This window comes from Cygnus atratus, chromosome 5, assembly GCF_013377495.2.
Source record: "Cygnus atratus isolate AKBS03 ecotype Queensland, Australia chromosome 5, CAtr_DNAZoo_HiC_assembly, whole genome shotgun sequence".
Lineage (NCBI taxonomy): Eukaryota > Metazoa > Chordata > Aves > Anseriformes > Anatidae > Cygnus > Cygnus atratus.
The window spans coordinates 49,515,618-49,538,499 of record NC_066366.1 but is presented as its reverse complement, the minus strand read 5'-3'; the positions used below and the strand labels follow the sequence as shown (position 1 = coordinate 49,538,499).

Sequence of the window (22,882 nt, the reverse complement as noted above, 5' to 3'; positions counted from 1 at the left end):
AAGATCCCCTAGGTTCCAGCCCCCTGCCATAGGCAGGGACACCTCCCACCAGACCAGGCTGCCCAAAGCCCCATCCAGCCTGGCCTTGAGCGCCTCCAGGGATGGGGCATCCACAGCTTCTCTGGGCAACCAGTGGCAGTGCCTCACCCCCCTCTGAGTGAAGAATTTCCTCCTTATATCTAATGTAAATCTGCCCTCTTTTAGTTTAAAGCCATTCCCCCTTGTCTTATCCCTACACCCCCTGACAAGTCCCTCCCCAGCTTTCCTGTAGCCCCCTTTAGGTATTGGAAGGACGCTGTAAGGTCTCCCTGGAGCCTTCTCTTCTCCAGGCTGAACAATCCCACCTCCTTCAGCTTGTCCTCACAGGAGAGGTGCTCCAGCCCTCTGATCATCTTTGTGGCCCTCCTCTGGAGTAATTCTCTAATGCACCCAGGTCCTTCTTGTGCTGGGGGCCCCAGAGCAGAGCTGAATGTAGTACTCCAGGTGGGAGTGAACGTGAGTGAACATGAACAGCTCATATTCCTTGTTAAGGAGGTAGTTCATAAAACAATCAAAACATAACTAGGAAACTAGATTACTTATGCTTGAATCACATAGGCCTTTTTCTCCCGTGACTCAGTAGATCTGCATAGGATGTATCAGTTCTGGGAAACTGGAATAACCTCTTCTGTTTTTATGTTGCTGTGCAGCAAATTGCATTTGTTGGGCAGCTTTTTCACATAGTGAACCTGATGCTTCTTGTGTTTAAAAAATAAAATTACTCCATGGTAGCTGTAATGGCTTTGAGCTTTGGCTAGATTTTCAGTGGCACAACTAGCTTGTTACAGAGCTAGGAGATTTAAAGTTCCAACATGTGTCAGTTCAGGAGATTTTTCTGGATGACTTCCTACTTTTTGTTACTTTTTTTTTCCCTTTGCAGAATCCTCACAAATTCTTTCCTGATGAGCGATTTGGGGACGAAAGCCCGCTCCTGACAATGAGACAGTCTGGACGATGCCGCGTTAACAGCACTCCCACTGCAGAAACCATGTTTACAGAACTGGACTCTTTTGTGGCCTTTCATCCTCCATTGCCCCCTCCTCCGCCTCCATACCACCCACCAGCAACTCCTATTCACAACCAGTTCAAAGTGGGCTGGAAGCAAAGGGTGCCAAGTCAACATCCCTCGCGTTCTTTTTCTTACCCTTGTAATCACTCACTGTTCCACTCCCGAACAGCTCCCAAAGCTGCGCCACCCGTCTACTTGCCCAGCGTGAAAGCAGCACCTCCAGATTGCACTAACACTACAGGTCTGGGGAGGCAAACGGTGGCTGCAGCAGCAGCAGTGATGGCAGCTGAGAAGCAAGTAGTAAGTATTACGAGTTCTCCTCCCCATCTCTGGCAGGTCGTAGTAGCCTGAGAGGAGCTGGAGAGAAATCCTGTGATGAGGTAACAGCTTAGTTAAAACAGCATGCTGGTCAGGAGATTCTTCTGTCAAAACCTGTCATCAGCCTTCTGCATCTGAAAGGCAGGGTTTCATCCCTGGGAGATGAATGCTCCAGGGGCAGGAGTGGTTTTGGAGGGGCAAGTAGGTCTTGCCAAGCTTCTGAAATAGCATGGTTTGCTCCACATTAAAACAAAGCATAAGTGAACTTCAGTAGTGGACTGCATGCTATAACAGTAGAAATATTGATGATATCTTGGCTATTTGCAGGTAAGTAGCCCTGAACTAATCAGTTGTGTGTGAAGGGAACCTGTGGAGAATGGAAAGGCTTCCCATCGGTGAAAAAGATTTTAAAATGGGTAGGCAAGTGGAAGTTGGTAATTGCAGATATGATAGTTTGTTGCAGCATTTAAAGAAAAACATAGTTACTGAACTACAATATGATGCAATGAAAACAGTGAACTGTAACAGATGATGAACCAAATGATAGCTTTGAAGTACAGGAAGAGCTAAATAAAGAACGTGGTAATCATTTATTCAGTGAGAAAACTGTTTCAATATACTGTTCTGTCATACTGAAAACCTGCTGTCTTGGTGCAGGTTTGATCTGGAGTTCTGAATGGAAACATGATTTATTTTTTTCTTTAGCAATTGCCCTAAATATATTGCACTACTGCATTTCAGGTTAAAATATTTAACTTGAACAAACAATGGAAAAATAAGTCTGAGCTGAAGGATTTGTCAGTGCAGACTTCAGAAAGGAAATGTTATGGAGATGTTTCTGTGATAGTTGATATAAATTTGAGCTTGTTCATCTATAGCTTAGGCAGGAGGGCACAGCTCACTGCTTCACAGTAGGAATATGTTGCCTAAAATGTATTAAAAATAGAAGGAGAAATAAATGTAGTATAGATGATATTTATGTTCCTTAATTTTTCTGCGGTGTGTGAGTTACTAGTAGTTAATGATTACTAAAATTGCTTTCATTAGAAACGTTAAATACAAGTGGAAGTTAACTTTTCTATCTGGAAGACTAAATCTGCTTGTCTCATTGCAGGTGTAGGGAAAAATGGCAAGCTACAAGATCCATGCACTTTGTGGATCTTGTCAGCCTTGTAAATGGTGCTCCCCAACCCTGAGGCTAGTGCAGATACGCATACATTTGATTAACTTGTTTTAAAATGCAAGCTGAGGGGTTATATCTACAGCGAGGAAACAAATGTTTCATTGTCTTCCCTGCACTGAAATTCTCTGCTGTAACAAACCATTTATGTTAGGTTCTGCACTGAGCACTTAGTAAATATAACACAATATAACGCGTTTAAGAAGGGACTCCTGTTGTGGCACAGCCACTTCATGAAGAGAAGAAGAGGTCTTAAGCTAGCAGGAGAGTGGAGGCTGGAAAACACGTGTTCTTTAAACAGTGTAGAAAACTTGCTGGCTAAGGTTAGTCTAGGTGAAGGTAGGTTAAGAAAATGACATTGTGAATTGCAGGAACTGTGCTAAATACGGTTTGTTTGGCTTTTGCTTTTTTCCCCATGGACCTATTTCTTTTCTTTTCCAGTGTACTCAGCCCTTGCTAAACGAACTGATGCCAGATATTGCAATGGGTGTGTCAGCAATGTCTTTAAAAGACAGAAGGTTACCCGAGCTCACTGTCGACACAGAACTAAGCCAGACGGTTACAGAGGTAGGGCCCGGTCCACCCCAGCACATTTCATGTATTCAGAGCAGACACATGCCTACTTCTCGAAAGAAACATGCAATAGAACAAAAACTAGATGCTCGAGAAAATCAGCAGGAGTATCCTGACTTCTATGATTTCTCTAATGCTGCATGCAGACCTTCCACTCCAGCACCAAACAGGCACAGCCCTTCGCCTTCGCAAGGCATATATTTTGGCCCAGATTTGTACAGCCACAATAAGGCATCACCAAGTGGCTTAAAGTCAGCTTATCTACCTTCCCAGATATCTCCTAAAAAGCAGGAGGATTCTAGGAGGGAATACCTGCTCTCCCAAGATGGGCATCAACACAGACAAAAGAATGAGCCAATACACCTCGATGTCTTAGAACAACCTCCCCAGCGGCTGGACTTGGCATTGGCTACCCAGGAGAATGCTGGTAATGGCCCAGTTCACATCAGGGGAAGAACAAAAATGGAAACTGATTTAACCTACGGGCTAACCTCCAACAGACCTTCGCTCTCTGCGTATGCCTCCGAAGTGCAAGAAGAGAGACCCAGCAGGAGACTGGCAGATGATGAGCCATTGGAACATGGCACGCAGAGAAATGCAGATTTGGAAAGGGAAGATGCAGCAAGCAGAGGAAGGAGGTCTCCAAACAAACCAGACTTCCTGTATAAAAAATCTGCTCTATGAAAGCAACCTCCACTATTTCTCTGTGCCTAAGAGTTGTATCCCATTCTTTGCAACTTCTGGCCTGACTTCTGTCAGACAAATTCATTCATGCCAGCAGATAAATTCAGCTTCATACACTTCTTTTGTACATACATACATTGCTTTGTTAGAGATGGCATGCTATCGGTTTTTTAATGCTGCTTCTGGTTTTATTTTGTGGGAAACTTTTTTTGATCAGATTTAATTAAGCCTTTAAAAAAAAAAAAAAAAAAGCTGGTACCTTTTTTCTACAACCTGGTAGCATTTTGCACCTGTACATCTATTTTAGTGTATTAGTTTTGTACTAATCTGTTAAACTTTATTGTCACATTTAAAGGACTGTATTTTCATACTTTTTGCATTTTGCCCTTCACCTATCAATTCCCTATGTGCATTGGGTTGCACATAATGAAATGTATTTTCTTACGAGATAGTAACAATGTGTTTATTTTTTAATTATAGGAATTCCAAAGAACAGCACATCAAAATACTACATTTTTAGTTTAATTGTTTTTGTTTAGATCTGAAATCTTCCTGATTTTTATGACTACGGCAAGAATCCAGGCTGTTTTGTTTGAGAAGTTCTGGCAGCTGGTCTTACCCTTGTATAGCAAGTCCACTCCAAGAATTACACGTGGGTATTTAAGTGTCCAGGGGATATTTAGGAGTCCAAATTCCAGTGAAATTCACCAGGATCTGACTTTCTGATTCTGTTTGCTTTGTGGTTCACCCGTGACCACGGAGAATGTCATGATCGCCCAAAAGCACTTATTAATTAGCCAGACTCGAGTTGTTCATTTGACCATGCAGAGGTAAATCTAGAAATACTGTAAAAAGGATAGTAATAACTTGTTCTTCCAGCTACCCCTGCGTGGGGGTAAGTGAAGACTAGAGCTGAGGATTCATGCTAAATCCTGGTATGTCAGGAAGATAAGGCATAGTATCTTAGGCTGTTGCCTGAATGGTAGCTTTCCATCCGGGAGGTTCCCTCTCCGACAGAGGTGCTGAGGTGACTGCTCATTGCCTTGCTTTCTTCTGCCTATGATTTAAAAAGGGCTTCACTCCTAGCGATGTCGTTCAGTGTTCCTTATCTGATCTGAAGTGTTTCTGACTTCGTAGTTGCCACTGTTCTGTGAACAAAATCAAAGTGAAGAGTAACTGCTCTAGCACTGTCAAACATGTGAAGCTTTAGCACTCTTAAATTACACTTCTCTTCCCTGATCTTGCTTTTTTTTAAAGCACAGGAATGAGATTCATCTATTAACATGATATGCAGAGGGAATGTGAAGATTTTGGGCTGGCTCCCTACTACTGGGTTGAGATGAAACAACGCAGCTGTGTAACGGTTGTAGTTAAGTGCATCCTTCTTAATACCCAGTGTGCAGTTCTTAGAGCAGCTTTGTTGCATTTAGGATAGGGATCTGATGCCACTGCAGTGTAGTGATTACTGGTGAACACCTGTTTGTGGTTTTTTAATGCAGTTTCTATAACAAAGGATTTCCTTGTAGTTGAAAACTAATCCTAAGTGTGATCCAAGAACTATGTCGAGGTTAGGTTGTTCCCTACAGTTCAGAATGCCTAAATACTACTTAAAGAGAAATCTTCTGCAAATTTACTTGTAGCTGATGGCAGTTCTTCTTACCCACCTTGTTCCATTAAAGCATGCAAGGCGTGACAACAATACCGTTTTACTGAACTATATTGAATACTGCATTTCAGAACTACCAAATAGCTTGTAGATAAATGAAGATGTGGGTTTGTGGACCAATAAGTCATAATGTCTCCTACATGCTTACATACGTATGCCTCCTGCTTCTAGGAAAGCTCTGCAGGCACTCCTCTCGTGGTGCAGCCATAAAAGGCACAGTGTAGGATTGGAGGAGAAACACGGCTAAGCTGCACAGGTCATGTAAGTGTGTTGTGGGTGAGGGAAGATGTGTGTTTTTTTCCTCCATTACCCTCTTTTAAACTGTTTTTTGACCACGGTCAGAACGAGCCCTGGTCTCATCACCGCTGTGTATAACTGGTGTGGGACTGCAGTGTAAAACAGTGTTAAATCCAGGAAGGTATTGGGAGGAGAGGGGAGGGGAGCAGTGTTCCTGCGGGTTAGGGACTGAGGTTCATTGGATTTATTCTGAAGATCCGAGCACAGTGCTGTCTTACTGTGTAGCTGTAACCAGACACTCTGGTCTCTTGCTCGTGAGCACTAGAAGCATTAGTTAGCATCACACACAAAAGGAAGAAAAAAACCTCACTGCATTTGCGTCATATATATATATATATGTTGGTAGCTTAACTGCTAAGAAGTCGTGGCTGTCCTCAGAAGACTTACTGTTCTGAGTAACTTATTTTTACCTGCAATTTATAAATGTACTTTCAAAGGAAACTATTTTTACTTGTAGTTTGATGCGGCACTGTGTGCCTGGACTGAGATGAGGCTGAAGTCTACAGATTTAAGCTTAAAATTTGTGGGGACGTGGCTGATAAAGACTGAAAAGTTTTGAGGTTACGGCTTGAGGGAAATGATGAAATGGTTTGTCTTTGGAATAAGCTGGTGAGAAATGCTTTTCTGGGGTTGGGGGGGACATGCCTGCATTTTAGGATTCAAAATTGCTTCTGAAGTCTCAGAAGCAGAACAGTATTAAAAAGAATAAAGTATTTAAAAGTAGGTTCAAACTAAAAGGCAAGTCCTTTTGAGGCCACACAGACAATCAGGCCATTCAGACAATCTGTTTTCACTTGTATATTTTGAGTTAGGAAGATGATAGCAGCTAATGGCAGCTGATTTTGAGTGGAAAAGGATTTGTTAAATTACTGGAACTGTATTTTTGTAGTCCAGAGTAGGATTTCCTACCCAGTTGGACATGGAGGGATGGGAATGAGACCATCTTTATTCTTCTTCATGGAAGCATTAATCAGAAGCTAGTGTTCATACGCTTCTCGTGTAGCACACACGTAGCTGTGCTACCTGCTACTTTTTGTTCTCTTTCTACTGAAACTTTGGTGCAAAAACTCCTTGTTTACATGAAGCACTTTCTGATTAGGCTGGAAATTAACATCCTTTCCTCCTACAAATTTGATGGAGACAATGGATCAGTGACTGTATTTTGCTTTAGGATAGAGGTGTGGACATCACGTTTTCTTGGATGAGGAAGAGTTATGCTCCTTCTTCTGTTAAAGAGCTCAGACTTTCATTTAGTGAGCAACATGCAAAAACTTCTTATTCCCCTTTTCCCTGACCCCTTCCTCTTTTCCTTAATATATTGTTGAATAACTTAATTCCTGAAACAGATTCTTCCTTTGAAGTGTTTTACTGTTCCACGGAGTTACTGTAGTTGTGTGTTAATAACTGCTGTGTTGTTTGGCAGTTTCTTGTCATGCTTTTCGTTTCTGAAAGCGAAGACTGTGGCCACCCTTACTTGTAAGCCTTGGGTTTTGGTCTTGGAACGTCCCAATGGCAATGTTTGTCTTTATGGATTTCCTTGGTTCGTTTTTTTTTTTGAGAGAATACACATGCTGTTTGAGGCAATGTTAGTTCTTCTAATAATTATGTGCTTATGGTAGAGGTGGTGCTGAGCTCTGCTCAATACAGGGAGCGGTTGAGAGATGAAACTGTAAAACCATATTTGGGGTTTCTGTAATTATCTGTACTTACAGAAGGTAGCTCTGCCTTCTGCAATGTCACGGTTCTGTTTCTTGTCCTTGTGTTGTTACTGGTATAAAGTCAAGTGCCTTCAATGCTAAAGGCTCAGAAAAACTTTCTTAAACTGACTTCATGTCCTATGCAAGTGTTTTTTCTACGACCTGCATAACCAGTACTTTGTAAAACTTGTTTACGCTTCAATTGTACATAGTGTTTTTAAAAAAAATAGTATTTTTATTTAGGTACCTCCAAACTTGAATTCTAGTCTTGTGTGATACATTGTAAAACAATACATTTCTCTTTTGAGTACCATTACAGTTGTACAAAGGTTTTCACTGGTTCTATTTTTCTACTGTTGCTGAGAAGCATGTAACACTGACTTTATCCTACGTATAGTTGGCATTTCAAATAAATGGCTTGTATAGAACATGCGTGTGGCTGCTTCAGTTACCTGCTCCCAGCAGTGCCCGAGCAGCAGAACGGCGTGTGGTGGTGGTGGCGTGAGCTTTTCTATCTGACTGCTGGGCTGGGGGGAAGGAGTGATGAGACACGGCCCATAAGGTGCTCTGTAACAACAAAGGCTCTTAGGAAAAAATGTAAGTTTTGTCATTCCTTCTCAGAGGTTGGACTGGGTGATCTTGGAGGTTTCTTCCAACCTAGATGATTCTGTGATTCTGGGAAAAAAACCTCATTAAAAAGTAAAGCACTTCACTAAAATAATTCAGTGAGTTCTGGCTAGAGCCTAACTGGCTATAACTAGTCTGTAACAGCGTTCATAGATAAGGCAGCAAGCCTTAGCCTTGCTCTAGAAAATGTTTATTTTCTCAGAGCCAAAGACTAGTTAATAATTAAATACACAGCATCCTCTCCTTGACTTGCAGGTATCCTGTGTCAGCTGAATCTTCATTAACTCTGTTTCACAGGAACAACTGTTTCACGACTTCAGAGAGATGACAGAAGTTTAGAAGTGTCATCCAGCAGCAGCAGATTTTGGCTACGCTCTCACTTTGATGTGCAACAGCAAAATGTTTTGGGTGATGTCCTGGCAGAAAGGGGGAGGAAGGTAAGGAGCGGGAGTACTGTATGAGCATAAACGCTAATGGGCATCCCTGCAGAGCCAGGAAGATGGGGTTTAAGGGCAGCTTCCTAAACCAGAAAGCTGTTGGTGGGGGCTTTGTGTTCACTTTGCAACAGCGTCCTCACTGCAACACATGGATACCCAAGAAAGGGCAACGCATGGCTTCAGTCTGGACCTGGTGCGAAGCTGTAGCTGCACCAGTTGTCCTGGAATTTGTATGGTTCACATTTCTAAAATTTACTCCCTCTATGCACCAGTGCTTTAATTTCTTGGGTACAGTGACTGTGGTATAAGTGGGTGTTGCTGGAGGTAGGTGTGCTACACTGTGGTAGCTGTTCTGTGTGTGGTGGGGGTGGTTTTCTCATATAGATGCTAGGGAGAGAACAGCAAAACAGTGAACACCGAGGGTTTCAGTTCAGGGTGATTTGAGCTTAGAGCTGGAACTGAGGACAGCGCTTGCCTCTGGCCACCTTCTACCTCCACCAGTTTAATGAATTAAATGTCAAGAGCCGCCAACCAGGAGCCCCCATCCCTTCTGCTTTTTCTCCTGCTGAAACGTGTACCCGCACACAAGATGCCAGCCCTGCACAATGAAGTGGGTGAGAGCTGGAAGCAACGATCTAAGAATACCAGGTTTGGTTTGGCTCAACCCGTCTCAGCCTCCCACAGGTATCTTGGCCAGATGGCAAACGTGTAGTCATCGCCCTAGTTCTGTTGGGCTGGATTGCGGATAAAAATAGAACGCCAGAGCAGCATTTCAGAAACCAGACGATGCAGACTGAATGATTGAACAGTTCTTTATTTCTTAGTTAGATATGCAGTTACAAGTCCTGTAACAACTGCTACAAAAAAGCACATACAATACCCAGAGTTAAGTTTAAAAGCAACTAGTCATTTTGCATGGAACAAACCAATTGACTGAGCCTTTATGCTAGAAAAAGCTTCTGTAAATGAAGTAGTCAAAAACAAACGGGGGAATGATAAACGTGTGATTTTCTTCTAAAAAGTCTCATTAACATGAATAGTTAATGAATAAGCAGAATAGTACCCCATGGCAAACACATCCTCCAATTACAGAAAGCAAGAGTTAAAAATTATAGCTTTCTTAAAGCAGGGTTTGGGTTTTGTGAGTAAAGAAAACAACAAAAAAATTACGCTCAAAATAACTTATGAAAAATCAAGATTTAATTGCAGTTAACTGTAGCTTCTTAAAAGTCAGTGAAACCTCCTGTTCCTTGATTATCACAGTGATTATAAAAAGATCATCCATTTTGTACTGTACAAAACGCCAGGCTGCTGCAGTGTTTGCAGGAACATTTATGAAGTAGAACAATTTGAAGTAGGCCAGTTTTTAAAATGAAAGCACATTAGAAGTCCTCTTACAAACCCCCCGATGCTTAATTTGTAATTTAGTACCTCTTCCTAGATATCGTTTATATTCTAATGAGCAGATAAAGTTCATGTGACAAATTTTTGCATGTAAAACATCACTGTACAATATTAGAAACAAAGTTTTTGACGTTATAAAAATGGATACAACATGTTGCTGCATCAAGTCCAACCTCTGATTTCTCACTTTCCACCTGCTCAGGGCGTACTTCCGCAGCAGAGCTGCCGCGCAGAAGTACAGTGCTACCGAGTTCACATAAGAACCGACTTTGAGAATGCAGGATTAAAACCAACAGCCATCATCATTACCTCATGCCTGCTTTACTTTTTAAGGACCCATGCCTCCCTGCAGAAATAAACAAACAAACTTTGTGCAGGGAGCAACTGCCAGTCACCCCAACCAGAAGAGATGACACAGAGCCATTCAGAGCAGGAAAGCAACACGCTCCCGTCTTGCAGAACGCAGAGCGTGCCCCACGCCCGTGTTTTAGGACCAAGGAGAGCTATAAGCACTAAAAGTAAAACAGGTCAAAGGAAAAAGGGAACGAACAGTGGCATGAAGTTCTGTCAACAAGCAGTCCTCCCCCTTGAGATGAGGGGGGAGGGCTTTCAAAGAAATACAAACATAGACTGACACTGAAATCCATATAAAAGCAGTGTACCTGTTCAGAACACATTTTATGCGCTACAAATAAAGGAAATGAGACAAAATGAAGAAGGTGGAGGCAGTTTCTTGAACAGTTGGATTTTTAGGAGAAGCCCAGTACTAAAAATGCCTCTTCTGTTTGTCAGTGAATATTGTTTTCCCAGTTGTCCTTTCAGCCTCAGAACTTCTCCCTCTAACTACAGTAGTACTGCATCCTGTTAGTCCGTCGTCTTTTCCGTGACTGGAATTCTTCAAAGAAGTGCTGAATGTCTTCTCTTTTAACAACCTATTGCAAACAATAGGAAACTGAAGTTGTGGTACAATAACCCAATTAAGCAGCCTTTTTTTTTTAAATGTATTCCATATGTAATGCACAAAGCATTTAAAAGTATTCTGAAGTCTCTCTGATAGAGCTAGCAAACCAGCTTTCCTCTCTTACCCAAAGGAAACGATTAATGCCCAAATTCCATTACAGAAAAATACAGAGAGTGAAACAAGCTACCCAACGCTGAAACAAGCTACCCAACGCTAAAACAAGCACAGAAAGCAAAGCTCCTTGTATTTTTAATGGGTCTGGCTACTTGCTTTTATGATCAGAATAATTAACACAAAGCAAGATTTGACACTCGCTTCAGACACAACAATGCAACTTAGAATGGCAGTTCAGTAAATCTGGGGCTTAATACTGAGCAAATAAAATGCTTGTGTTGATTAATAACGGCAACCAACTCCTCACAGAAAACAACCAACAACACTGCCAATATTTAGTCAGTCCTTAAAGACTGAATTTAATTTAAGAACAAAGATTAAGAGCTTTATTCCTGAATACTTTTCCTAGAACAACAAAAGTTTCATTGAAATCTGAAAACAGCTCTCAGCACTTTATAGACAGATTTCTGTAAGGTTCCTGGTTTTTTTTCTCAGCACTGCCATTAAAGAAATACAATTTTTAAATTCCAATTGAATCAGGAATGTCTCATTTCTACAACAACTCCAAGAGACAGAAAAAATACAACAGTGTTGTAATACCCAATACCCTTCAACAGTATTTTAGAACACTTTCTGTCAAATTGTACAAATTCTGCAACTTTCCACTTACCGTTCCCTCATCTGCAAATCTCCTGAGATAGTCGGTCAGTTCCGTCTTTAAGTCGTTGTATTCTGAATGGGGAAGCAAAGGCAAGGGTAAACACACACAAAAAAAAAATCGAGCTTTAGTTTAACATTGGTTCAGGAGGACCACCTGCTGCACTTCCTCTTGTCATTAGTTAGATTTACTTGAGAGAAATCTAGGTTTGAACTGGATTATAAAAAAATAAAGAAGTGAAAAGCAAAACAAGTTTGGGAAAACAAGAGATGCCTAATAATTTATCAGACCAGCCTCTGGGGTCTGAGCATCTGCCCAGCTAACCTTCAAGAGAAATGTACTGAAGTTCAGTGTGCTCTGCAGAAGAGGTGCCAAGAAACAGCCTTCACCCCAGCTTCACATCGACCGGCACTACCCCCAGAAAACAGGAGACGGCCAAAACAACAGAAAAAGGTATGAAATTTAAGCCAGTGTAAGTTAGTGTTTAAATATTTAAGTCAGAAGAAATTACCATCAATACCACACCTACGATGTTAAATAGGAGAAAAGTTCCCACACCATCTAGGTAAAGTCCAGAGAGGACAAACTTCTCTATAGTAATACTGACCGACGTTTGCAACCTGTCAGTTTTCTACACACTGATTTCAAATTATTTTTGAAGTAAACTGCAAGACCTGATAGTAACCGCTCGTGGTCAGCTGTTCACTTAAAAGGCTAAGGCAGATTCTGAAAATGAATACTTTTATATTTACCACAGATGAGTTCTACTTGCTGAACTCTGTTCATGCTGTTCAGGGTGTCCATTAAAGGATCTCTCCTGTCTGTTTCTTGGTCACTGGTACCTTTGTTTTCATAAGCCAAGACGGTGTCATATTCATCTGTCAGGAACTGGACTTCAAGTTCTGAATACATTTTCTGGAAAACAATGCAAAATTTACTTTTAAGTTACAAAACTTCTCAGATACGGATGTTCTCCCCCATTCCTTCTTTGCATTCAGTATCACGAATAACAACAATAAAAATAATTAAGTTTTCTATCAAGCATTTCAGCTATTCCCCCATGACGACTTCCAAAACAAGACTGGCTTTAAACAGGAAGGAAAATACATATGTTTAGAAGCCCCTTCATGCTGCACTAATTCCAGATGATCCAGTGTGCTTCTTTGTCAGGTGGAGGGATATTTTTAGGTGTTTATATGCAAAGTAAGAACGTTTTCACACAATTTTTATCTACAGGCTTCTCTTCCAAGATTCTTTGGGAGCTCCTCCCTGCCTCCCCCACTTCAGCATTTACAATGAAGAGAGAATACATACCAAACAATCTGCACAAGTGCATAACTTGCTTCTCCAGTTTGATGGCCAAAAGGTGGCAGTATCTTTTTTAAAAAATTGCTTGCTCTGGAGTTCTTTCAGCTTGCAGACTGGTTCTTCACTCTTGGTAACTATCTGAATTAAAACGAGAGTGTTCAGTGCTCTACAGCTTCAAATAGACACAGTTCTTTCCAGCACGTCATTTCCTTATAAGATTTTTCTTTTGTCTCAGATACAATTTCATTAAACAACCTATATTACTGTTCCATTCGCATAAGGATTCTGATGTGGTTTAGCAGTTTCCACTGGATGTATAATAAACTATTCTTTTAGAAACGCAGTTACAATGCCTAACAGCGCTGTAGTAGAACAATGGCAGCTCCGTGTAAAGGCCAAGCGGCTGGCAGGATGGGGTGCGGGTACCCCAGCTGCAAGCAGCTGTTACACCCCATCCCACCTACTTCTACAGGCACGTTCCGTAGCCTGTGCTGTGCTCCACTGAGACCACATTTGAAGTGTCAGCAACTGAGGAGGAACACAGACGGAAAGCATTTACCCCCCCCACTGAACCTCTACAGGAAGAGGTGGGTTTTGCTTCGTGTACCACTAGTACGAAGATGTACAGGACAAAAAGGCAGCGTTTTACCTCCGCACAAGTAGACCCAGAGCTAGTGGATGGTTCATTGAACTGTTCCGTTTGCTTTTCCTCCTTTACTTCTTGGTGTTCTACTCCACTCTCTTTTTTTATTTCTTTCTTCTGTTCTTCACTTTCCTCAACATTCAGGACAATCCCTTCATCTTCAAGAGAGTTCGCTTTGGTCAACGCAGGAACTAGAAGATGCACACACAAGTGAAAACACCGTGCCAGAAAGTACAGGGTACTACAACCATTCCTTCTGCTTTACAGTGCAGCATTAAGAACACCTGGATTACCTCACACACTGCAGGGTCCTGGATATATTCTACAGCTGTCCAAACACACAGACCTACGTATGAAAAGAACCACTTCCTCTTTCACCACACTCTTCTTCGCCTCTCATACTCATTCTAAAACACTCTGCTTCCCAAAATCTAAAACCTAGGAGAGGGAAAATGGCATCACAATTTCAGATAGTTCTCTACTAATAAGCTTGTCCTTCTTGACACTCCTTGTTCCTATCATAGGTTCAGTAGCTGGCATGCACTTTTTGCTGACTTTTTGTTGGAGTCCTTCATTTTCTCCAGATACAAGTTTAAAAAAAAAAAAAAAGCAAAACAAAGAAACCCCACTTTTCTAAACATTTACAGACATCTTCAGCTTTATATATGGTTTTACAAGAGAAAAAAAATAAATAGCTCTTTATCTAAAGAACTGTGCATTAGTAACAATACAGCATACCAAGCACATCACTTCCTCAAGCGTTCAGACCCTCTGCTGCGTATGTTCTTAATAAGCAGAATTTACAGTTACATAATTTCAGCTGAATCCTTCTTCAGCAGCTCTGCTTTTACCCATAAAACCTTTTGCTGATGATACTCATTTTAGTCAGAGTACCTGAAACGTGAAATAAATCCTACCAAGTAAAATTAGCAGTAGTCACGTCTATTAGTCCTAGGCACACACAAGTGTTTTTATCTCCCAGTAGTCTGGGGTGACTCAAGAGGCAAGTGATGCATCTCAGTAAAACAAACTCCATGACAGATTAACTATACTAACCAGTTCCTTACGTAAAACGAGTGTATGTTCTGATGTCAAGTCACATCTGTTTGCTGTGACATAGCTAGTTAGAGAGCACACACCAGAGACGCCTGGTGTGACCGCAGAGAGCGCGCGTCCCGAGCAGAGCCCCAGCTCCATTCAGATCAAGGTTTTACACATTCCTTTCGGGGCACTCTATCACTCGCTCTTTTCTGCTCAGAGCCTCTTAGACTCAGCTGTTTTCCTTACTGCTTCCCTTAAGATACCTCTTCAGTTCTTTGATTCAACTTAGAGATTAAGTTCCCTGAGACAAGTATTAAATCCTTATCAATCTAGGTGCTAGCACATCTTTGATTAAATAAATCAGTAAGCACTATGGAATTAAGATTCAGAAATCTGAAATGCCTTTTTTTTTTTAAACAGAACAGTTACTGCAGCCCTGCCTGTTCCACTGCCGTAGGTGATTGTCCAATATAACGAGTAGCATTTCTCCAACCACTTAAACAGCATAATGTCATTAATCAGCCAACTATGAGAAACATACTAATGAAACATGGTCTCAGCTGAGTTAATTTTCTTTACCTGCTAATTGTGGAGCATAGGCCCATAGGAAATGGCAGTGATTCATGCAGGCCTGGCATACCATTTCGTGGAAGTCTCCACTCTCAGGGGGAATTGCACCAAGATGCTGTCAAAAGGAAACAAGGACACAGCAGTTAAACGTTCACTGCAAATTAACAGATTCAACTCCAGCTTTAGATGAAGTAAAATATCAGCTGCCACCGTATTTTCAACACAAGCATCTAGTCCTGCTACCTTTCTGCAACAAATATCAGCGTAACAGACTGGAAAGAGTTGACCAAATGCCAGGGGAAAAAAAAAATCTGTCTTCACTTACACACCTTGTTTACAGCCTTTTATTCCTTGTATACATCCAGAAACCTCAGTTCTATCTTTATCTCATTTTGAAACATTACTCTTATAAACATGGTCCTAAACGTAGCCTAGTAAGATACTACCACACACTTTAGACACGTAAATGACTTCCTTAAATGTAAAAGATCGTAAGCCTCCATATCATTCACATACTGGGATTGAGAAGAATTAGGTCCCAAACCTCTACAAACCAGTGAGAAATATTTAGGCAATTAAAAGCACTTACCTACTTTCTTTTGCGAAAACTTTCTTACCAAGTTCACAGTACGCAGCATAATATTCTTAATATATACATTTATAAAAAAGAATCCCATAGCATATCTACAGAACCTATAATTGAAGCCAATCATCCTTTTTTATTCTTTGATCCTGCAACTTCAAACACTTTGCTTTCTAACAATCCATGACGGAATTTCACTCATGCCCTTGAAGGCACAAGAGGCTGAACCCTTAATGCTCATGCATTAAGTAGGACACTCACCAAAGTGCTTCAGCTGCTTTTAAAAGACTTCCCTGAAGTTTGTAATCAGGAACCAACAGCGTAGTTTGTTCCTTGCTATTTAAAGTAGCTACAGTTTAAAAAGCATTCTTCTGAATGAAGAACTATTCAGACAGTTGATAATGATGTGTCTCAGCAAGAATCTTTTTCTCACTGATTTGAATGATTAGAATTTTCCAATTAAAATAGTAACTTCTCTAACAAGAGTCTCCTTGTTCTGCAGAAGGAGCCTTGAAAAAGGTGGAATGCTTCCTAATTATTATTATTTTTTTTGACTGGATGGAGCAGCAGTTCAAGATTAAAGATTTAATATTCCCCTGCATTAAATGAAAAAAAAATACCCCAGAACATACATTATCATCTTTTGAGAACTACAGCACAACTTCCCAAGTAAAGATTACCATACAAACTTACCTGATGCTATTTTATTTCTATGCAAATGGCAATTCTGCTACTTATAGTTTCCTTACCCTTCCATGGAACCAGTCTTCACAAACTATGCACTGGATCATTTCATCTGGAATCTAGATGAATGGTCATGTTATTAGCATTGCTATCAACCTTCAGAATCTTTCACAGGGCTCAAACTATAGTATTATGCGAAGCCTGCTCAAGTGAACTGCATTTCCCTCCTTGCCCACCCACAGTGAGCTGCCAATAATAAGCAGTTACTGCTTTCCTGAAGTTCAACGGCACATGTAATTCATCATACTATCAAGACTGTGGAAATTCCCAGTTATTATTACAGAACTAGTTTTCCCAGTAGAGCAAGACACTCTCACACAAAGAGCTAGCAGAAGTTAACACGGTACTGGTATCTTTCTTCCTGTGAACAGAAATGCAAAACCAGGCAGCTAAGCAAAAGAAAGATAGCGAAATGCACGACATCACCAGGTTTACATAGGCATGCCAGAAGCCTGACTGAACTGTCTGTAACACAGTATAGCAAAACCTGATTTGTTACAAATCAGTTACAGCATTTATAGCCACTCACAGCATTTCTCAAGATAACGAGAAACACATCTTCTAAGGCAATTGTGTAACTTGAGAAAGAACAGAGATGACTGTGGCAGCATTTTTTCCTAGCGATGGTTTGTCTTCTTTGTCTGTCTTAAAGGCATGAATAAGTGCTACTATTTAAAAAAACATGACAAATTAATTACTTCATACAGCACATCACATCAAAAATTGATATGGAACAGAAGATTCTTAAAGTGAGATCTTCCCCGAAACACAGCTCAAGGACCACCCTTTGCATGTTCTGCATAAATACCGTCCACATATGGTTACTACTAGATTTTGCATTTCTTACCTCATCATCAGGATCAGGATAAGGTCTTTTACAAGTACAGTATAAGCCATAGAAGTTGTCATTGTACTTATTTCCTGAATTCACCTTGCCTTTTTCCTAGAAGGAAAGGAAAAAATTGTTTCAATATACAATGGAGTGAAAAAACAAGACAGAAAAAATGGAAATCTGGAAAAAAAAAAACAATTCCTGTTCTACTTTACTTCCCCAAAGCAATCATGCACATCAGCCCAGAAATCTAAACACAAAGATATTACCCAGAAACACCTATGCCATACAGTGAGCAGAAGGTAGGGCATACAAGGAATACTGACGTTCCAAAGGGAAGAGGAAAAACACATTCTGTATTTGTAACAAATGTGTTAAAATCTGCGGTGTTCTTGAGCTACTACTCATCTAAAACTGTTATTTTCAGAGTTTTGATCACCAATCATGCGTGCCTGCTGCCACTGCAGCACTGTCTGTAGATTTCCCATGTACCTTTACCTTGAACTTTTTTTAAAATACCCACACTACGATCCAAACCCAACTTTGTTTAATCCTACCACTGAGTTTACACTAATTTCGTGTCATGCAAGCCTCCCTCTATGCGAAAGGATGATCCGAATTACAAAACAAGCTAACTGAACCCCAGTCACAGGTAATCCCATTCCTAAAAGCAGTTAACACAGTGCAGCCAGGGGACTTCAGAACTGTTCGTAGTTGCAGCCTAAGACCATGTGCAGAAACGGCTGTGGCCATTTAAGATGTCCCTGCAAAACGCTCAGTACCACCATGCAGAGAAGGGAGGAACAGACGACGTGAGCGCCCTGCGCCCATGAGGTCAGCAGATGAACAGCTGGATGCTGCAAAATGGTTCTGCACTGACCTGAGGGAGGAACAACCACAGCCCCACTTTGATCACTCCAATGACAAACAGAAACACCTCAAAGTTGTCACAGGCATCTCTGCACAGATCACCTGACTACGGTCCTTGCCTTACTAGCTTCTGGATCTGTCCTGGCTCCACCAGACCGAAATGGGCACACACAAAACCACCTGCTGTTCCTACTTTTAAGTGTTATTACCCTGGAAACTGTCTTTCTCTTGCTGCTTCGCAAAAAGATTACCAACTGCTTAACGAGTGCAAACTGCCCAGCCAGGATGAGAGCACAGGGGGCTTAACAGAGTGAAAAAACCGCCCGTTCGGTGACAAGCCATAGAATTTACACTACAAAGAAGGGAACGGAACCATCCTTTTGGTGGCAGCACAGTGTTAAGATTCCATAAAACAACTGCAAAAGCTGCACCCCAAAAAGTCCTTTGAAGCCAGCTTAAAGCTATTGGGACTCATTACCACTGGCACCACACGTTTCTGGCACTACGCTGGCCACGGACACAGAGCAGCTGCAGTCACGGACGATGAGGACCAACAGCTCCACTTCTCTGTTCGCACAGCGGGGTTCAGCCCTCTGGTCCCTCAACTGTTTCACCTCCTGCTGCAATATTCCCACCTCATTTAACTCGCTGGGAAAAACAGCAGCACTGCATGAGCCAGCACTTGCTACGGCAAGCCACCAGCCTTCTGAGACTTCCGAGTTACTTTAATTCTGCATGCAGGAAACCAAGGCCTCGACTCACCGGGAGCAACTTGCACTGCAAATTCTTGAACTTGCTGTTTCCACAGTCACAGCGGAAGTTCCTGGGAAGGAGAACAGAGCGCTTCAGAGGTCTGATCTGGCGACAACACCTTATCTTTTGTGCACATAACAACCCCCAGCAGCTGTTTGCCATAAGAGCACTCTCACAGCCCGCCCAAGCAGGAGGGCCGGCTGAAGAGTCGTGCAGCCTTGCCACCCCCCCAACAGCACTCCCAAAGGCCAGGCCTGCTGAGACGAGCCCCAGCCTCCTCCCGGGCCACCCTGGAGCACCCCTTTCCCCTGGGGCCAGGCCGTAAGGGGCGTCAGAGGGCTCCCCCCACCCCATACCTCTTGGTGTAGAGCTCGAAGAGGCGGTGCGAGCCATGGCACTCGTAGCTGCACGCCAGGCAGATGCCGGCCGGCTCTGCCCCGGGCGGCGTGCAGGTGCTGCAGGCGTACAGCGCTTGTCGCTTCACCGCGCCCTGCCGGGACACAGCGGGGAGAGAGAGGGGCTGGAGGGGCTGGGGGGCTATGGGGGGGTGTGAGGCTGGGGTGCTATGAATCACAGAATTTGAAGGGACCTCATAGACCACCCAGTTCTGAGCCCCCGCCATGGGCACGGACACCTCCCACTACATCAGGTTGCTCAGGGCCCCATCCAGCCTGGCCCTGAACACCTCCAGGGATGGGGCACCCACAGCTTCTCTGGGGGTCTTACGGGGGGTTTTGGGGTGTCATGGAGGGGACTGAGGTGTTATGGGGGAGGGTCGGGGTGTTGTGCGGAGAGGTTTGGGGTGTTATGGGGGTTCAGGGTGTTATGGGGGGGCCGGGTAGGGTGTTATGGGGTTGTCAGGGTGTTATGGAGGTTTTGGGGTATTATGGGTAGGTGGGGTGTTATGGGGGTTTGGGGATGTTATGGATGGGTTTGGGTGTTATGGAGGGACGGGATGTTACGGGGGTGTCAGGGTATTATGGGGGTGTTATGAGGGGCTCGGGGTGTCACGGGGCAGGGTGTTATGGGGGAGGATAGAGTGTTATGGAGGGGCGGGGGTGCTATGGAGCAGAGTTATGGAGGGGTGTGGGGCTAAGGGGGTGTTATGAGAGTGTTTGGGGTGTTATGGGGGCAGAGTGTTAGGGGGGTCGGGGTATTATGTGGGTGTTATTGGGGAGGCTGGGGTGTTACGGAGGGGTGAGGGGCTAGGGGGCAGAGCGCTACGAGGGGGTCGGGGTGCTACGAGGGGACGTTACGAGGGGATGTTATGGGGCGCGCGGGGCCGGCCCCACCTGGGCGTAGCTGCACCGCTCGTGGTCGCTGCCGCCCAGCACGGCCCGCGCCTCCTTCTCCAGCTCCTCGTTCTCGGCCAGCACCTCCGCCAGGGACACCACGGGCTCCTCCGCCGCCGCCCCGGCCCCGGCCCCGCCGCCCGCCCCGCTCCCGCCGCCCTCCGCCGCCGCCGCCATCGCGGGGCCGCGAGCCCGAGGCGGGAAGCGCGCGCGCGGGGGGGGGGGGCGGGGCGGGGCGCGGAACCACGTGACCCGCGCGCGGGAGGAGGGAGCGAGGGTGAGGCGGCGGGAAAGCGGCGGTGAGCGCGCGCGACGCGGGTGGGCGGGGCGTGGGGCGCGTCGGCGGCGCGGATTGGCCGGCGGGGCCGCCCGTCAGCGCCTCGGCGGCGCGATGGAGCTGGTGGCCGAGCTGCGGAGCGGCGGCGGGGAGGCGCGCTCGGTGCGCGTGCGGTGCCCGGCGGCGGAGGAGGGGCCGGGGCGGGCGGCTGCGCGCGCTGCGCCTGGGGCTGGGCGAGCTGCAGGAGCGCCTCGTGCAGCTGCTGGCGCCGCTCGAGCGGCCGGAGGCGGGAAGCGGCGGTGAGGCGCGGGGGGGGCGGGGCGGGGCGGGGGGGGGCGGGGCGGGGCGGGGGGGGGGAGCGGCGGGCACCGGCACCGGCACCGTGAGGGGCCCTCACCCGCCCTGCGCGCGGCTCCCGGCAGGCGGCGCCGAGGAGGACGAGGAGGAGGAGGAGGAGGACGACGACGACGACGAAGAGGAGGAGAACAGCGTGGAGGGAAACAGCGTGCCCGAGGACCCCCCGCCGAAGAGGACGAGGGTGCAGCGGCCCTGAGTGAGGCGGCCGGCGGGGCCCCGGCGGTGCGGCCCCGTCAGGGTGTGGGGGCTCCCTCCCCGACCCGGGGCGCTGAGCGGCCCCGGCCCGCAGGGTTATAGGCAGTGGGCGCTGCCCCTGCGGAGCTCGGCGTCGCTTCGAAATGACAATAAAAGGAAAAAAAAATAAAAGAATCTGTGAGGTGCTTTATAAAAGCTAATCTCTGAGCACAACAGGAAGGGAAACATAGCGGGCTTTTATAGAGGCTGGCATGGCTTATTGTAGAGAGGAGAAATAGCAGAAATAGTCCAGTAACACAAGTACATTATATGTAACAGTTCTTGGCTGTGCAAATCACTGTAACTCGGCCCTGCTGAGGTAACCTGCTCTTCTGACAGGACAGCGGCCTGTGGAGCGTCATCAAGGGCGCAGCTGCTTCCTGCGTGGGGAGACGTGTCGGTGCTTCCCACACGGCAGCTCCCCGTTTCTGTGTGGTGCGTGCTGTGAACAGGCGTAGCGCTCGTGATGCCCAGCCCCAACACCCGACTGGGGAGCCTGAGCTCTCCCTAGCAGCAGTTCGCTGTCTGATGTAATAGCGTGAAAAGCGTTTTTTCATTTTCACGTTCTGCTGGTATATTATCTCAGTGCTGCAGAAACTGAGCAAATCTTTAAGACTACAAAAGACAAAGTATCTGAATAAATTCAGACACTAGACTAGTACCTAGACTTCAGCAAGGCCTTTGACACAGTCTCCCACAGTATTCTCCCAGAGAAGCTGGCAGCCCATGGCTTGGAGAGGTAAACTCTTTGCTGGCTTAAAAACTGGCTGGACAGCCGGGCCCAGAGTGGTGGTGAACGGAGTGAAATCCAGCTGGCGACCGTATTCCCCAGGGGTCGGTGTTGGAGCCCATCCTCTTTAATATTGATGTATTCTATTGATGATTATCGATTATTTGAATTATTAATTCAAATTATATTATATAAATTAAAACGATATAAATATAATATTATAAAACATTAAATTATTAATAAAAATAATAGAAATATAATGATTATATAAATATATAATATTGTATTATATATAATACATATAGTTATATAATTATAATATATATAAAATATATATTATAAATATATAAAATATATAAAATTTATAATTATATTATATATTATTAATTATTAATCAGATTATTAATAATTAATTGTTGTTACTTTTTAAATTAATTAATTAAATTAATAATTAAATTGAATTAATTTGAATTATTGATGATTTGGGTGAGGGAATTGAGGGCACCCTCAGTAAGTTTGCAGATGACACCGAGCTGGGGGGTAGTGTCAATCTGCCAGAGGGTAGGAAGGGCCTGCAGAGGGACCTGGACAGGATGGGTCAATGGGCAGAGGCCAGTGGGATGAGGTTCAACATGGCCAAGTGCCAGGTCCTGCACCTGGGCCACAACAGCCCCACGCAGCGCTACAGGCTTGGGGCAGATTGGCTGGAAAGCTGCTCAGAGGAAAAGGATCTTGGGGGTGCTCATTGATGCTCGCCTGCACATGAGCCGGCAGTGTGCCCCGGTGGCCAAGAAGGCCAACGGCATCCTTTCTTCTCAGAAAGAGCAGTCAGGCAGTGGAATGGGTTACCCAGGGAAGCGGTGGTGTCACCATCTCTGGGGGTGTTCAAGGAAAGGTTGGACCTGGTGCTTAGGGACATGGTTTAGCGGGTGATACTGGTGGTTGGGGAACAGTTGGATCAGATGATCTTGGAGGTCTCTTCCA

General features: G+C 44.4%; 3 protein-coding genes across 7 annotated transcripts in view; 2 read left to right on the top strand and 1 right to left on the bottom strand.

The window, feature by feature from the left end:
- Positions 1 to 7,893, top strand: part of BTBD7 (BTB domain containing 7) — a 56,864-nt gene extending 48,971 nt beyond the window's left edge. For all 5 annotated transcript variants that reach the window (XM_035539439.2, XM_035539436.2, XM_035539437.2 and 2 more), the window contains 2 exons: positions 920 to 1,348; positions 2,988 to 7,893. In XM_035539439.2, the coding sequence (XP_035395332.1) occupies positions 920 to 1,348; positions 2,988 to 3,803 (1,245 nt within the window). In that variant the 3' untranslated portion in view covers positions 3,804 to 7,893. The remainder of the gene's footprint in view (positions 1 to 919; positions 1,349 to 2,987) is intronic.
- Positions 7,894 to 9,325: 1,432 nt separating this feature from the next.
- Positions 9,326 to 20,477, bottom strand: UBR7 (ubiquitin protein ligase E3 component n-recognin 7). Its single transcript, XM_035539441.1, has 11 exons — positions 20,301 to 20,477; positions 19,365 to 19,498; positions 19,018 to 19,078; positions 17,401 to 17,496; positions 16,559 to 16,612; positions 15,236 to 15,341; positions 13,622 to 13,806; positions 12,979 to 13,110; positions 12,417 to 12,579; positions 11,677 to 11,738; positions 9,326 to 10,863 (listed from the first exon to the last, which is right to left on the bottom strand). The coding sequence occupies exons 1-11, from the start codon at positions 20,475 to 20,477 to the stop codon at positions 10,771 to 10,773; spliced, it is 1,263 nt and encodes a 420-aa protein (XP_035395334.1). The 3' UTR covers positions 9,326 to 10,770.
- A 187-nt stretch (positions 20,478 to 20,664) lies between these two features.
- Positions 20,665 to 21,303, top strand: LOC118244617 (spidroin-1-like). Its single transcript, XM_050711028.1, has 2 exons — positions 20,665 to 20,876; positions 21,000 to 21,303. The coding sequence occupies exons 1-2, from the start codon at positions 20,692 to 20,694 to the stop codon at positions 21,229 to 21,231; spliced, it is 417 nt and encodes a 138-aa protein (XP_050566985.1). The 5' UTR covers positions 20,665 to 20,691; the 3' UTR covers positions 21,232 to 21,303.
- Positions 21,304 to 22,882: the final 1,579 nt, after the last annotated feature.

Coding starts and splice junctions, on each gene's coding strand:
- LOC118244617 (XM_050711028.1), top strand. CDS start 20,692: ATGGAGCTGGTGGCCGAGCTGCGGAGCGGCGGCGGGGAGGCGCGCTCG. Junction 20,877..20,999: donor GCCGGAGGCGGGAAGCGGCG/GTGAGGCGCGGG, acceptor GGCTCCCGGCAG/GCGGCGCCGAGGAGGACGAG.
- UBR7 (XM_035539441.1), bottom strand. CDS start 20,477: ATGGCGGCGGCGGCGGAGGGCGGCGGGAGCGGGGCGGGCGGCGGGGCC. Junction 19,079..19,364: donor TTCGAGCTCTACACCAAGAG/GTATGGGGTGGG, acceptor TCTCCTTCCCAG/GAACTTCCGCTGTGACTGTG. Junction 15,342..16,558: donor AAGACTGGTTCCATGGAAGG/GTAAGGAAACTA, acceptor TCCTTTTGACAG/CATCTTGGTGCAATTCCCCC.